The sequence below is a fragment of the Cherax quadricarinatus genome, chromosome 43 (assembly GCF_038502225.1).
Source record: "Cherax quadricarinatus isolate ZL_2023a chromosome 43, ASM3850222v1, whole genome shotgun sequence".
Taxonomy (NCBI): Eukaryota; Metazoa; Arthropoda; class Malacostraca; order Decapoda; family Parastacidae; genus Cherax; species Cherax quadricarinatus.
In genome coordinates, this window is record NC_091334.1 from 2453683 (window position 1) to 2469075 (window position 15393).

At 38.4% G+C, this 15393-nt stretch overlaps 1 protein-coding gene across 5 annotated transcripts in view; it reads left to right on the forward strand.

Annotated features, from left to right (window-relative positions):
- Positions 1-15393, forward strand: part of LOC128694359 (transmembrane protein 62) — a 374754-nt gene that overhangs the window by 299918 nt on the left and 59443 nt on the right. For all 5 annotated transcript variants that reach the window (XR_011393093.1, XM_070093499.1, XM_070093497.1 and 2 more), the window contains one exon: positions 12360-12478. Coding sequence is in view for 4 of the 5 variants with exons in the window: in XM_070093499.1 (XP_069949600.1) it covers positions 12360-12478 (119 nt within the window). In the remaining variant the exon portion in view is untranslated. The remainder of the gene's footprint in view (positions 1-12359; positions 12479-15393) is intronic.

Genomic DNA, 15393 nt, shown 5'->3' on the forward strand with positions numbered 1-15393 from the left:
TACTTCCCATCTCCAGGACTCAAGTCCGGCCTGCCGGTTTCCCTGAATCCCTTCATAAATGTTACTTTGCTCACACTCCAACAGCACGTCAAGTATTAAAAACCATTTCTCTCCATTCACTCCTATCAAACATGCTCACACATGCCTGCTGGAAGTCCAAGCCCCTCGCACACAAAACCTCCTTTACCCCCTCCCTCCAACCTTTCCTAGGCTGACCCCTACCCCGCCTTCCTTCCACTACAGACTGATACACTCTTGAAGTCATTCTGTTTCACTCCATTCTCTCTACATGTCCGAACCACCTCAACAACCCTTCCTCAGCCCTGTGGACAACAGTTTTGGTAATCCCGCACCTCCTCCTAACTTCCAAACTATGAATTCTCTGCATTATATTCACACCACACATTGCCCTCAGACATGACATCTCCACTGCCTCCAGCCTTCTCCTCGCTGCAACATTCATCACCCATGCTTCACACCCATATAAGAGCGTTGGTAAAACTATACTCTCATACATTTCCCTCTTTGCCTCCAAGGACAAAGTTCTTTGTCTCCACAGACTCCTAAGTGCACCACTCACTCTTTTTCCCTCATCAATTCTATGATTCACCTCATCTTTCATAGACCTATCTGCTGACACGTCCACTCCCAAATATCTGAATACATTCACCTCCTCCATACTCTCTCCCTCCAATCTGATATTCAATCTTTCATCACCTAATCTTTTTGTTATCCTCATAACCTTACTCTTTCCTGTATTCACCTTAAATTTTCTTTTTTTGCACACCCTACCAAATTCATCCACCAATCTCTGCAACTTCTCTTCAGAATCTTCCAAGAGCACAGTGTCATCAGCAAAGAGCAGCTGTGACAACTCCCACTTTGTGTGTGATTCTTTATCTTTTAACTCCACGCCTCTTGCCAAGACCCTCGCATTTACTTCTCTTACAACCCCATCTATAAATATATTAAACAACCACGGTGACATCACACATCCTTGTCTAAAGCCTACTTTTACTGGGAAAAAATTTCCCTCTTTCCTACATACTCTAACTTGAGCCTCACTATCCTCGTAAAAACTCTTCACTGCTTTCAGTAACCTACCTCCTACACCATACACTTGCAACATCTGCCACATTGCCCCCCTATCCACCCTGTCATACGCGTTTTCCAAATCCATAAATGCCACAAATACCTCTTTAGCCTTATCTAAATACTGTTCACTGATATGTTTCACTGTAAACACCTGGTCCACACACCCCCTACCTTTCCTAAAGCCTCCTTGTTCATCTGCTATCCTATTTTCCGTCTTACTCTTAATTCTTTCAATTATAACTCTACCATACACTTTACCAGGTATACTCAACAGACTTTTTTTTTATTATTATTATCACACCGGCCGATTCCCACCAAGGCAGGGTGGCCCGAAAAAGAAAAACTTTCACCATCATTCACTCCATCACTGTCTTGCCAGAAGGGTGCTTTACACTACAGTTTTTAAACTGCAACATTAACACCCCTCCTTCAGAGTGCAGGCACTGTACTTCCCATCTCCAGGACTCAAGTCCGGCCTGCCGGTTTCCCTGAATCCCTTCATAAATGTTACTTTGCTCACACTCCAACAGCACGTCAAGTATTAAAAACCATTTGTCTCCATTCACTCCTATCAAACACGCTCACGCATGCCTGCTGGAAGTCCAAGCCCCTCGCACACAAAACCTCCTTTACCCCCTCCCTCCAACCCTTCCTAGGCCGACCCCTACCCCGCCTTCCTTCCACTACAGACTGATACACTCTTGAAGTCATTCTGTTTCGCTCCATTCTCTCTACATGTCCGAACCACCTCAACAACCCTTCCTCAGCCCTCTGGACAACAGTTTTGGTAATCCCGCACCTCCTCCTAACTTCCAAACTACGAATTCTCTGCATTATATTCACACCACACATTGCCCTCAGACATGACATCTCCACTGCCTCCAGCCTTCTCCTCGCTGCAACATTCATCACCCACGCTTCACACCCATATAAGAGCGTTGGTAAAACTATACTCTCATACATTCCCCTCTTTGCCTCCAAGGACAAAGTTCTTTGTCTCCACAGACTCCTAAGTGCACCACTCACTCTTTTTCCCTCATCAATTCTATGATTCACCTCATCTTTCATAGACCCATCCGCTGACACGTCCACTCCCAAATATCTGAATACGTTCACCTCCTCCATACTCTCTCCCTCCAATCTGATATTCAATCTTTCATCACCTAATCTTTTTGTTATCCTCATAACCTTACTCTTTCCTGTATTCACCTTTAATTTTCTTCTTTTGCACACCCTACCAAATTCATCCACCAATCTCTGCAACTTCTCTTCAGAATCTCCCAAGAGCACAGTGTCATCAGCAAAGAGCAGCTGTGACAACTCCCACTTTGTGTGTGATTCTTTATCTTTTAACTCCACGCCTCTTGCCAAGACCCTCGCATTTACTTCTCTTACAACCCCATCTATAAATATATTAAACAACCACGGTGACATCACACATCCTTGTCTAAGGCCTACTTTTACTGGGAAAAAATTTCCCTCTTTCCTACATACTCTAACTTGAGCCTCACTATCCTCGTAAAAACTCTTCACTGCTTTCAGTAACCTACCTCCTACACCATACACTTGCAACATCTGCCACATTGCCCCCCTATCCACCCTGTCATACGCCTTTTCCAAATCCATAAATGCCACAAAGACCTCTTTAGCCTTATCTAAATACTGTTCACTTATATGTTTCACTGTAAACACCTGGTCCACACACCCCCTACCTTTCCTAAAGCCTCCTTGTTCATCTGCTATCCTATTCTCCGTCTTACTCTTAATTCTTTCAATTATAACTCTACCATACACTTTACCAGGTACACTCAACAGACTTATCCCCCTATAATTTTTGCACTCTCTTTTATCCCCTTTGCCTTTATACAAAGGAACTATGCATGCTCTCTGCCAATCCCTAGGTACCTTACCCTCTTCCATACATTTATTAAATAATTGCACCAACCACTCCAAAACTATATCCCCACCTGCTTTTAACATTTCTATCTTTATCCCATCAATCCCGGCTGCCTTACCCCCTTTCATTTTACCTACTGCCTCACGAACTTCCCCCACACTCACAACTGGCTCTTCCTCACTCCTACAAGATGTTATTCCTCCTTGCCCTATACACGAAATCACAGCTTCCCTATCTTCATCAACATTTAACAATTCCTCAAAATATTCCTTCCATCTTCCCAATACCTCTAACTCTCCATTTAATAACTCTCCTCTCCTATTTTTAACTGACAAATCCATTTGTTCTCTAGGCTTTCTTAACTTGTTAATCTCACTCCAAAACTTTTTCTTATTTTCAACAAAATTTGTTGATAACATCTCACCCACTCTCTCATTTGCTCTCTTTTTACATTGCTTCACCACTCTCTTAACTTCTCTCTTTTTCTCCATATACTCTTCCCTCCTTGCATCACTTCTACTTTGTAAAAACTTCTCATATGCTAACTTTTTCTCCCTTACTACTCTCTTTACATCATCATTCCACCAATCGCTCCTCTTCCCTCCTGCACCCACTTTCCTGTAACCACAAACTTCTGCTGAACACTCTAACACTACATTTTTAAACCTACCCCATACCTCTTCGACCCCATTGCCTATGCTCTCATTAGCCCATCTATCCTCCAATAGCTGTTTATATCTTACCCTAACTGCCTCCTCTTTTAGTTTATAAACCTTCACCTCTCTCTTCCCTGATGCTTCTATTCTCCTTGTATCCCATCTACCTTTTACTCTCAGTGTAGCTACAACTAGAAAGTGATCTGATATATCTGTGGCCCCTCTATAAACATGTACATCCTGAAGTCTACTCAACAGTCTTTTATCTACCAATACATAATCCAACAAACTACTGTCATTTCGCCCTACATCATATCGTGTATACTTATTTATCCTCTTTTTCTTAAAATATGTATTACCTATAACTAAACCCCTTTCTATACAAAGTTCAATCAAAGGGCTCCCATTATCATTTACACCTGGCACCCCAAACTTACCTACCACACCCTCTCTAAAAGTTTCTCCTACTTTAGCATTCAAGTCCCCTACCACAATTACTCTCTCACTTGGTTCAAAGGCTCCTATACATTCACTTAACATCTCCCAAAATCTCTCTCTCAAAATCTCACTCAACAGACTTATCCCCCTATAATTTTTGCACTCTCTTTTATCCCCTTTGCCTTTATACAAAGGAACTATGCATGCTCTCTGCCAATCCCTAGGTACCTTACCCTCTTCCATACATTTATTAAATAATGATGATAATAATACAATAATAACATAAATACAAGATGTTTTTCCAGTCGGCTTGACGGAGTGAACATAAACCATTCGTGTCCAGACTGCTAACAACAACTGCAACAACTGGCTTGTTTTCAAAACTTAGTGAACCTTCTACACTCTCATGTACTCATCTTGTTTACTCACCTCTCAGTCTACATTAAGACTACAAGTATTTTAAGGTAAGTAATGAGTGCCTCCATAGGGAAGCGGAACAGAATTCTTCCTCCATAAGCCATGCGTGTCGTAGGAGGTGACTAAAATGCCTGGAGCACAGGGCTAGTAGCCCCTTCTCCTGTATACATTACTAAAGTTGAAAAAGAGAAGCTTTCGTTTTTCTTTTTGGGCTGCCCTGCTTCATTGGGATGCCCTGCTTCATTGGGATGCACCCGGTTTGTTGAAAGAAGAAGTAATGAGTGTACTGTATATGCATTTTATCGCTCTAGGGCACTTTAAAAACCTAGTATATAATGTGTGAGTGGGATAGCCAGATGGGGATTACATACCTACCACTTTGATGCCTACCTACCTTACTATTCACCTTGCACCCTGTGTTAAGACCATTAAGACTACAGATATTTTCAGGTAAATAATGAGTGTACTGTATATGCATTTCATCACTCTAGGGTACTTTAAATGCCTAGTATATAATGTGATGTTCACTCATGGGGAGGTGCGGGCAGGCAGACAGGTCTGGTATGCAGTACGAAACACAGGGCGCAGTGTGAAACTCGGGACAAAATTTAACCAAAAAAAACGGTTCCAAACTTGAAGCGTACGTTACTCAGGACTTACGAAACTCGGGGTTCAGCTGTATGGTTATACATAGTAAATTACCTAGGATAACCCAAAAAATCCAGACAAGGTGCTATACTATGCTTGTAGATATAAGGCATAATGAGCATAACTGGCAGGTAATACACATTTTCACTTGTTCAGAAATCAATCGTGACGACTCTGCATTGTGTGTAATACCTGTTGGTTCATGAGTGCTCTCTCTGAGACAGAGAGACAAGTTGAGAGACAGGAAGACAGAAACACAGGTAGACAGGAAGACAGATGAGCATAGACAGAGCTAGACAGACAAATAGACAAAAACAGATAGAAACAGATTGACAGAAACACAGATAGGCATGTTTATGTGTAATAGTGAAAAATAAAGCCAAGGCATTGCATGATCATCAAATGTCACTCCACTTCTGACAGTGCAACAGTGGAGTGACACTCATCTTAGACTGTGCTTCAAGGAGTTTCATATATACTCCAGCATTTCTAAAACATTCATGGGACCTGGCAAAAAAGGCAAAAATTGTTTCTTATTTATAAATACTTTTTTAAAAAAAAAAAAAAAAAACCTGTAACAAAAAAAATTGGGTAGTTTTTTGGGGGGCTGGAATGGATTAATGGCATTTCAGTTAATTTTAGTGAGGAAAGTTGATTTGATGTACAGTAAGGCCCCGCTTTACGGCGTTTCACCTTACGGCATTCCGCTAATACGGCGATGTCAAATTATGACCAAAATTTGCTATACGGCAAGCGGTCTTTCAAATACGGCGCTCCCACCCAGTTTGTTTACATTTTCCGTGACCACATCTATTATGTCAGGTAACTTTGCAAAATTTCAAATGTTTTAAAGTTACTGCATATTTTATATGTACAGCAGGGCCCCACTTATACGGCAGGTTAGGTTCCAGGCTACCGCCATAAAGCAGAAACCGCCGTAAAGTGGAACACCCTTTTTTTTCCACTTATAAATGCATACAAACACTAGATAACAAGTTTACACTAACATATATTAAGTTAGCAATAGAACCAGGCATCAAAAAACAATAAAAAAGTACAATACACACATAGTGCACTCATTACTTACCTTAAAATATTTGTAGTCTTAATCTAGGGTGAGACAAGTAGTACTTATTGTAAGAAATCAAGTGTGGTATGTATGGCAATCAGCCAGGCTACCTTACCAGGCCACCCCACTCACACATACTATTCTATGATATTTAAGCATCCCAGAGCAATAAAATGTATATACAGTTCACTCATTACTTACCTTAAAATATAGGGTGAGATGAGTAGTATTTATTGTAAAAAATCAAGTGTGGTATGTATGGTAGTCAGCCGGGCTACCATACCAGGCCACCCCACCCACACATATATTCTATGATATTTAAGCATCCCAGAGCAATAAAATGTATATACAGTTCACTCATTACTTACCTTAAAATATAGGGTGAGATGAGTAGTATTTATTGTAAAAAATCAAGTGTGGTATGTATGGTAGTCAGCCGGGCTACCATACCAGGCCAACCCACCCACACATATATTCTATGATATTTAAGCATCCCAGAGCGATAAAATGTATATACAGTTCACTCATTACTTACCTTAAAATATTTGTAGTCTTAATGTAGGGTCAGGAGTAAGTAAATGAGATAAAACGAATAAATGAGAGAGAGAAAGAATGAGTACATGAGAGGGGACAGGCGCAGAGTTATGTAAACAAACCAGGCGAACGTAAGTTTTGTAAACAGTGTACATGTCTGGTTTGTGTACAAGTTACATTGTGTACAGGTTGTCTCTACATTGATACGGTAGAATTAATAAAGAAGAACACTCCCATTCTCATGTAACACCATTTTGAGAAGAAATGAAGCTCTGAGTGAAGGCAATGGAAATAAGTCACTCTGTCTGACTTTTTTGGGTTATCCTAGGTTCTCTACACATATGTTGTTATGTATGATAATCTATGTAACTGTATTTGTGTATACCTGAATAAACTTACATACATACAAAAGGAATAATTTTCTACAGTTACCCCCAGTAACACATTTTCTCTTATGTTAGATTAGAGAAAATGTTATTCTTGCCGTCACTTGTACAAGTTATCTGGCTCCCACATCTTATATTTATGTTTATTTATTCTATTGTGGGGTGTATTTATCATCTTTTTATGTTATGTATCGTGTTTATTATATAATTTTGAAAAAAATATCATGGATGGATTAATGAAAATGTGTATATTAACGTAATATACGACATTTAATGAGACTCGGTGAGTATTGTTATTATTATTATTATTATCATTTCTAATATGGCGTCACTTGTGCAAGTCGTCTGCTACCACATCTCACATTTATGTTTATTTATTCTACTGTGGGGTGTATTTATCTTATTTATATGTTATGCATCGTGTTTATTATATTATTATGAAAAAAATATCATAGATGCATTAATGAAAATGTGTATATTAACGTAATATACGACATTTAAATGACTCGATGATTATTATCATTACTAATATGACGTCTGGAGACATAAGACACTTACCGATTTTAATGTGTACCTGCATGCCAGCACAGTATGTAAGTTTATTTAGGTACAGGTATACATAAGTATAATTATCAGAGTATATATAAAATTATTTTCATATAGTCGGACTTGAGTCCTGGAAATGGGAAGTACAATGCCTGCACTTTAAAGGAGGGGTTTGGGATATTGGCAGTTTGGAGGGATATGTTGTGTATCTTTATATGTGTATGCTTCTAGACTGTTGTATTCTGAGCACCTCTGCAAAAACAGTGATAATGTGCGAGTGTGGTGAAAGTGTTGAATGATGATGAAAGTATTTTCTTTTTGGGGATTTTCTTTCTTTTTTGGGTCACCCTGCCTCGGTGGGAGACGGCCGACTTGTTAAAAAAAAAAAAAAAAAAAAAAATATATAAAATATGAAATAACTTTTAAAAACATTTGAAATTTTGGAGTTTCCAGACAAAATGGAGAGACTTAGTGCTTACTGAGCTCACGAAGAGTGTAAACAAACAGGGTGGGGCGCGGTGACCGTATTAGAAAGTCAGGTGGGGGGAGCCGTATAGCGAGTTTTGGTCATAATTTGAAATGACCGTATTAGCGGAACGCCGTAAAGTGAAACGCCGTAAAGCGGGGCCCTACTGTACTCTGATAATTATACTTATGTGTACCTGTACCTAAATACATGTATACTTACACACTGTGCTGGTGTACAGGTACACATTAAAATCGCTAAATCTCTCTCTACTCATGACGCCAATACTACGTAATAATAATCACTCTTGGGCACACTAAATGTCTTATTTTACATCAATATAGGCATTTTCATTAATCCATCTATGATATTTTCCCCAAAATTATATATGAAACCCATGACATAGCATGTAAACATGATTCATACACTCAGAATAAAAATTGATGTAAATATGAGACTTATTTACAAAGCAGCTGTGTAGGTAGTGTCGGAAGAATTACGTTTTCTCTAGTCAAACTGGGGGATAACTGTAGAAAAATATTCTTTTCGTATGCCTTTACTCTATATATAGCAATTCATGACCCTTGTGGGTTTAGTGCTTTTTATAATAACAACAGCAATAATAATAATAATAATAATAATAATAATAATAATAATATTTTTATTATTAATAATAATAATAATATTATTATTATTATTATTATTATTATTATTATTATTATTATTATTATTATTATCTTCTTTCACTCTAAACATGGTGTGTTGCTGTTTGTTCATTCTGAACTAACTTGTACACAATGTAAGAGTATTTGTATTGTGAGGTAATTATTATTATAATAAAAAAAATATTGAGGTAAATGTTTTACAAACTCTTACAAATGGACGTGAATGAACTAAAAGTAGACACATATTAATACACATTTATTTCGCCTGACCAAGTGATCGTCCACTACCTGTTCAGTTTGTGCTCTTACATTGTCTCAACTCTGTATCTCGTTCTCTCTCTCGTTTACTCTTTCATTAACTAGTTGGTTCTCATTGACGATGGTGTCCAAGGTTAGCTGTGATAAAAAGAGAAGTCGTAAGCCTCTTGCTTTAAGTGCCAAGTTAGAGGATGATGGTGTGCCATTCTGATTTTATTCAATAAACACCCTGCCACTTACCTCTCACACATTAATATTAATATTTTAAGGTAAGTAATAAGTATTCTCTGTGTGTATCTTACCTTTTATTGTGTTTTTAATGCCTATTTCTATTGCTAACTTAATATAAGTTAGTGTAAACTTGTTGTCTGGCATTTATTGCATATTTTGTGTATGTTCTGATAATAATACTTGTGGACCTGTGTGGTAGCCGGGTGGAGGGACAACATTACGTTTTCTCTGCTCAGCCATCAGAGGAAACGTGTATGAATCTGCGTTTGGCCCAGCCACTCCCTCACTCCGCTTTTGTTTACAATTTTCGGCATGAATTATTCATTACTTCTACCTTCGTTTATGATAGTATCTAAAGGTAGTTGTTACAAATGATTAAATTCAGTGAACAAGGCATGTCGATGTTAAAATATGGCTCTGGGCCACAGTGTAGGTAGCCGGTAGGTGTAGCCCAGGCGGGCTACACCTACTGGCTACCTACACTGACTTCCTACAAATAAATACTACTCCCCTCTCTTCCTATATTAAGACTACACATATTTTAAGGTAAATAATGAGTGTACTGTATGTGTATTTTACCTCTCTGGGATGTTTTAAATATCGTATATTAAGTATGAGACGGGGAGCCAGGGCTACCTACACCTGGGCTACCTGCACCTGAATTCCTACAAATAAGTACTACTCACCTCTTTCCCTACATTAAGATTACAAATACTTTAAGGTAAGTAATGAATTTACTGTGACTGTATTTTACTTTGTGTGTTTTTAATGCCTAGTTCTATTACTAACTTAATATAATTTAGTGTAAACTTGTTGTCTGGCATTTATATGCATTTATAAATGGAAAAAATGGCGTTCTGCCTTCCGGCAATGTCTGCTTTCCGGCGACAGCCTGGAACCTAACCCGTTGTATAAGTGGGGCCCTACTGTACGAGCAAATTGTGTTAAGAGCTCAGTCATGGAATGAATTAAACTCTTAAGTCAAGGGACCACTGTAATTGATTATATCTTTATTTCTACAAGTTCATGTACAAGGTATACAGGCCTAGCTGACATCAATGACATACTACTACATAGAAAGCCGCTTATTATGCAGAGCTTTTCCGGCAAATTAGGTCAGTTTTGTCCCAGGATGCGACTCGCACCAGTCAACTAACACTCAGGTACCCATTTTACTGATGGGGAACATAGACAGCTGGTGTAAAGAAACATGCCCAGTGTTTCTACCCTCACAAGGAATTGAACCCGGACCCTTGCCGTATGAAGTGTGTGTGTTTTTCTTTCATAGGGAGTGATTTTCATATGCAGATTTGGTACTAATCCCTCTAGGATTTTCCAAGTGTATATAATCATGTACCTTTGTTGCTTGCATTCCAAGTAATACAAGTTGAGGAACTTCAACCATTCCCAGTAATTTAGATGTGTTATCATACATATGTGTGCCGTGAAGGTTCTCTGTACATTTTCTAGGTCAGCAGTTTCACCTGCCTTGAAAGGCACTGTTAGTGTGCAACATTATTCCAGCCTAGATAAAACAAGCGATCTTAAGAGTCATCATGGGCTTGGCATCCCTAGTTTTGAAGGTTCTAATTATCCATCCTTTCATTTTTCTATCAGATGCAGTAGATACAATGTTGTGGTCTTTGAAAGTGAGACCCTCTGACATTATCACTTCCAGGTCCTTTACATTAGTTTTTCTCTGTTGTGTGGTTGGAATTTGTTTTATACTCCGATATAGTTTTAATTTCCTCGTGTTTTCCATATCGGAGAAATTGAAATTTCTCTTCATTGAACTTCATATTGTTTTCTGTGCGACCCATTTAAGGATTTGGTTGATGTCTGCCAGAGTCTTGCAGTGTCTTCAGTGGAGGACACTGTCATGCAAATTTGGGTGTCATCTGTAAAAGAAGACACGGTGCTGTGGCTTACATCCCTGTCTTTGTCAGATTGAGGAATAGGATGGGAGCCAGTACTGTGCCTTGTGGAACAGAGCTTTTCACAGTAGCAGTTTACTCCTATTTGTGTTCTATTTGTTAGGAAATTATAGATCCATCTACCAACTTTTCCTGTTATTCCTTTACCATGCATTTTGTGCAGTATTACACCATGGTCACACGCTTGTCGAAGGCTTTCACAAAGTCTGTGTATACTACATCTGCGTTTTTTTTTTTTTGTCTTTAAGAGCACTGAGGACCCTGTCAAAGTGGTCCAGTAGTTGGGACAGGCATGAGCAACCTGCTCTAAACCAGTGTTGCCCTGGGTTGTGCAACTGATGGGTATCTAGATGAGTGGTGATCTTGCATCTTAGAACCCTTTCAAAGATTTTTATGTTATGAGATGTTAGTGCTACCAGCCTGTAGTTCTTAGCTATTGCTTTACTGCTCCTTTTGTGGAGTTCCACGAGTCTGAGCCTGGGGCAGAGTGCATGGGCATGTCATTTATCACCTTTTCGAAGTCATGTGATGTTAGGATAATACAGCCTCTCATTTAACGATGGAGTTCCGTTCCTAAGACACGTCATTAAACGAATTCGTCGCTAAGTGAGGACCATACTATAATGGTAGTGGGTTTGTGTCAACAACCTTTGACATTGTTTTAAGGTCACCTTTGCACCATTTATAACATTTCTGGTGTATTTTTAAATGTTTATACAGTAGTGTACTGTATATTGAAATACACCTACCATCTGACTTACGACCATGTTTTGTATGCAAGTGTTCTGGGAAATAAACAACTGTTTGTGTTGTACACAGTGTTTCTCCTAAGCTTTACTGTATAAAATACAGTACTAACAGTATAAAAAGTAAAGTAAAAAATGAAATACCAAAATAAAACAATAAAATAAAATCATTACAATAATGTGATGTTGATATTCAGTAGTAAGGTTCGACTTAGGTCCATTTAGACTTACGACCAGTTAGTTGGAACCATGTTCGGTCGTAAGTTGGATGGTAGGTGTAAACAGAATATGTACATTATTTAGACCTTGAAATTTAGCATATTAACATTTAATTAATGCAGTAACTCTATCTAATTTTTATTATTACTTGCAGGTCCATGGTTTGTGGGGGAAGTAATTGAAGGTCACATAGGAGTTGTGTTTGCCTGGGGGACCTTTGTAAATAGAAGTTATCTTCCAGGGTCCTTGACGTATGCATATGGTTTTTTCCAGGTAAAAGTCACATTCCAGCTGTTACTATTCAGTAATTATGTTAAAGCAGACATTTTTAGGCATGTACTATATACGAGTCCATAAACAAAACATTAATATACTTTGGGATAATATAACCTCTGGAATTGATCTGAAAAGTTTGTATTATTTTTATAATTCTTGACCAATCTCAACCATATAAATATGACCCAACAAACCATTCATGAAATTAACATATGCAGTATGTGTTTAGCAGACTACTTACTTGATAGATGAGAGGCTTCAGGACAACTTTTGAAAGAAAGATGGGGCCCCTTGCCTTACTATCAAAGACCTAAAGAATTGGCTAAATTATGTGATTTTTCTATACTTTAACATCTTGCATGAAAACTTATTGGACTTGAATCTGATAGAAAGCATTTGGAAATTTATTAAGCTTCAGCTTTGTGTCATGTATGTGTCCTCTACCCTAAAATCTCAAGTACCATTAAGCAGGCGTTGGAGGGTATTGACTTTTCTATACTCCATAAGTTAGTTTTATCTGTGGCTATATGACTTGAGTAGTGCATCAGGGGAAAAGTAATCTTGGTGAAATACTAGCTTAGTCGAGGAACATGTACATATTTCAGTATATATAATTTAAACAATAGACTATGGTAAGCAGTTTTGTTTTCTGTGTGAATTGTATGTGTGCGTGCTTATTTGTGATGCCTACTGTAGATGCTGTCAAAGACTTGAGTAAATAGTTTGTATGCTTTATTTGAGTGTTCACTGCATTTATTTATTCTTATGGACCTTGCTTGTGAATACTGTGTTGTTGTTTGTAACTGATGTTCATAACTTGGGAGTATCTGTATTGTACTTCATTGTACAGCTGTACATGCCTCCTTTTGTGTGTAATTATAGCCAGTTAGCCTTTTTTTCAGGTAACCCTTTTCCATCCAGTGTTTACAGTAATTTGGAAATATTAGTTTGTCATTCCATCATTAACTCAGAAACATACTCATTTCAACCTGGTTTTCTGAACTTACCCCTAATAATTTTGCTGGGGATTCACTATAGATAATCCATCTCACTTGCTGCAGCAATGATGTCTTTGAAGAACAAGATCCTGCTGTTGCATAGAATATGCTGCATCATTTTGAAGCAGCAGCTGGGGTGCAATTCTCATCTATGGCGACACCTAATGATCTTGATACATAGTACAGTAATATCATCAAGTCTAGTTTTTCCCACATAAAGAACCCTCCTGCTAGGAGTGGCAATAATCCACAAAACTGTAATGAAGCTAAAATTCTCAAATGTGTTATTCCCCATCCAAGAGATCTCTGTACTTAGTGATATTAGTAAACAATGAAATCACTCAAAAGCACATCTATTATGCTAGATCTTTTTTGTGCATGTAGTGAGGTACAGTGTAAGTGCAATGTACCCTAAAAAGTACCATATTTTCTGGCATATAAGGCATGTTTCCCTCCCCCTCCCTCAGACAATCAGAGAATCATTCTGTGCCTTGTATGTTGAAGGTCAGGAACAAGAGTAGGCTTTGCTGCTGATGAGTGGCTCTTGATCTAAAGAATTGTAGCTAGTCTTTCTTTCCTCAGATCAAACCTTTGTACTCCCCATTCTTCAAATTCCTAAGTGCCTATGACCCTTATGGGTTTAGTGCTTTCCCATGAGTATACAATTGTAATAATGTTCCTGTACTAGAAATTTTTATTCTTTAATAATTTGCACTTTATATTTTTCTATGTACTTTATATGACAAAGGTTTTGCTCCTTAATTAGTAAAATTTTTGTAATCCACCTTACATTGAACCTCATTCTTGAATCTTCTTTTTTCTTTTTTTTTTTTTTAACACTGGCCATCTCCCATGAGGCAGGGTAACCTGAATAAGAAACACATTAACCATCATTCACACTATCACTGTTTTGCAGAGGCATGCAGATATTACAGTTCAGATGTCACTCCAAATAGCAGATATCCCAAACCCTTCCTTTAAAGTGCAGGCATTGTACTTCTCACCTCTAGGACTTGAGTCTGGCTAACTGGTTTCTCTGAATTTGTTCACAAAATATTACCCTACTCACACTCCAACAGCTCATCAAGTCCCAAAAATCATTCATCTCCATTTACTCCTATTTAACACGCTCGCACATGCCTGCTGTATGTCCAAGCCCCTTGAACACAAAACCTCCTTTACTCACTCCATCCTTTCCTAGGATGACCCTACCCCTCCTTCCTCCACCACAGATTTATACACCCTCCAAGTCGTATATTTTTGCCCCATCCTCTCTAAATGACCAAGCCACCTCAACAACCCCTCCTCAGCCCTCTGAATAATACTTTTAGTAACTCCGCACCTCCTAATGTCCACATTACAAATTTTCTACCTAGTATTTACACCACACATTGCCCTTAGGCATGACATCTCCCCTACCTCCAGCCTCTTTATCGCTGCAATATTCACACCCCATGCTTCACATCCATGTAAGAGTGTTGGTACCTCTATACTCTCATACATTTCCTTCTTTGCCTCCATGGATACTGTTTTTTGTCTCCACAAATATCTCAATACACCACCTACCTTATATCCTTCATCAATTCAGTGGTTTACTTCGTTCTTCATAAACCCATCTGCCGACATGTCCACTTCCAGCTATCTGAACACATTCACTTCTTCCATTCTCCCTCCCTTCAATCTGATATCCAATTTTTCTTTACCTAACTCGTTTGATACCCTCATCACCTTACTCATGCCATATCTATGTTCACTTTCAACTTTCTTCCTTTACACACCATCCCAAACTCATCCACTAACCTTGGTAACTTCTCTTCAGAATCTTCTAAAAGCACAGTATCCTCAGCAAAAAATAATTATGTTAATTCCCATTTTGTGTATTTGATTCCCCATAATTTAATCCCACCCCTCTCC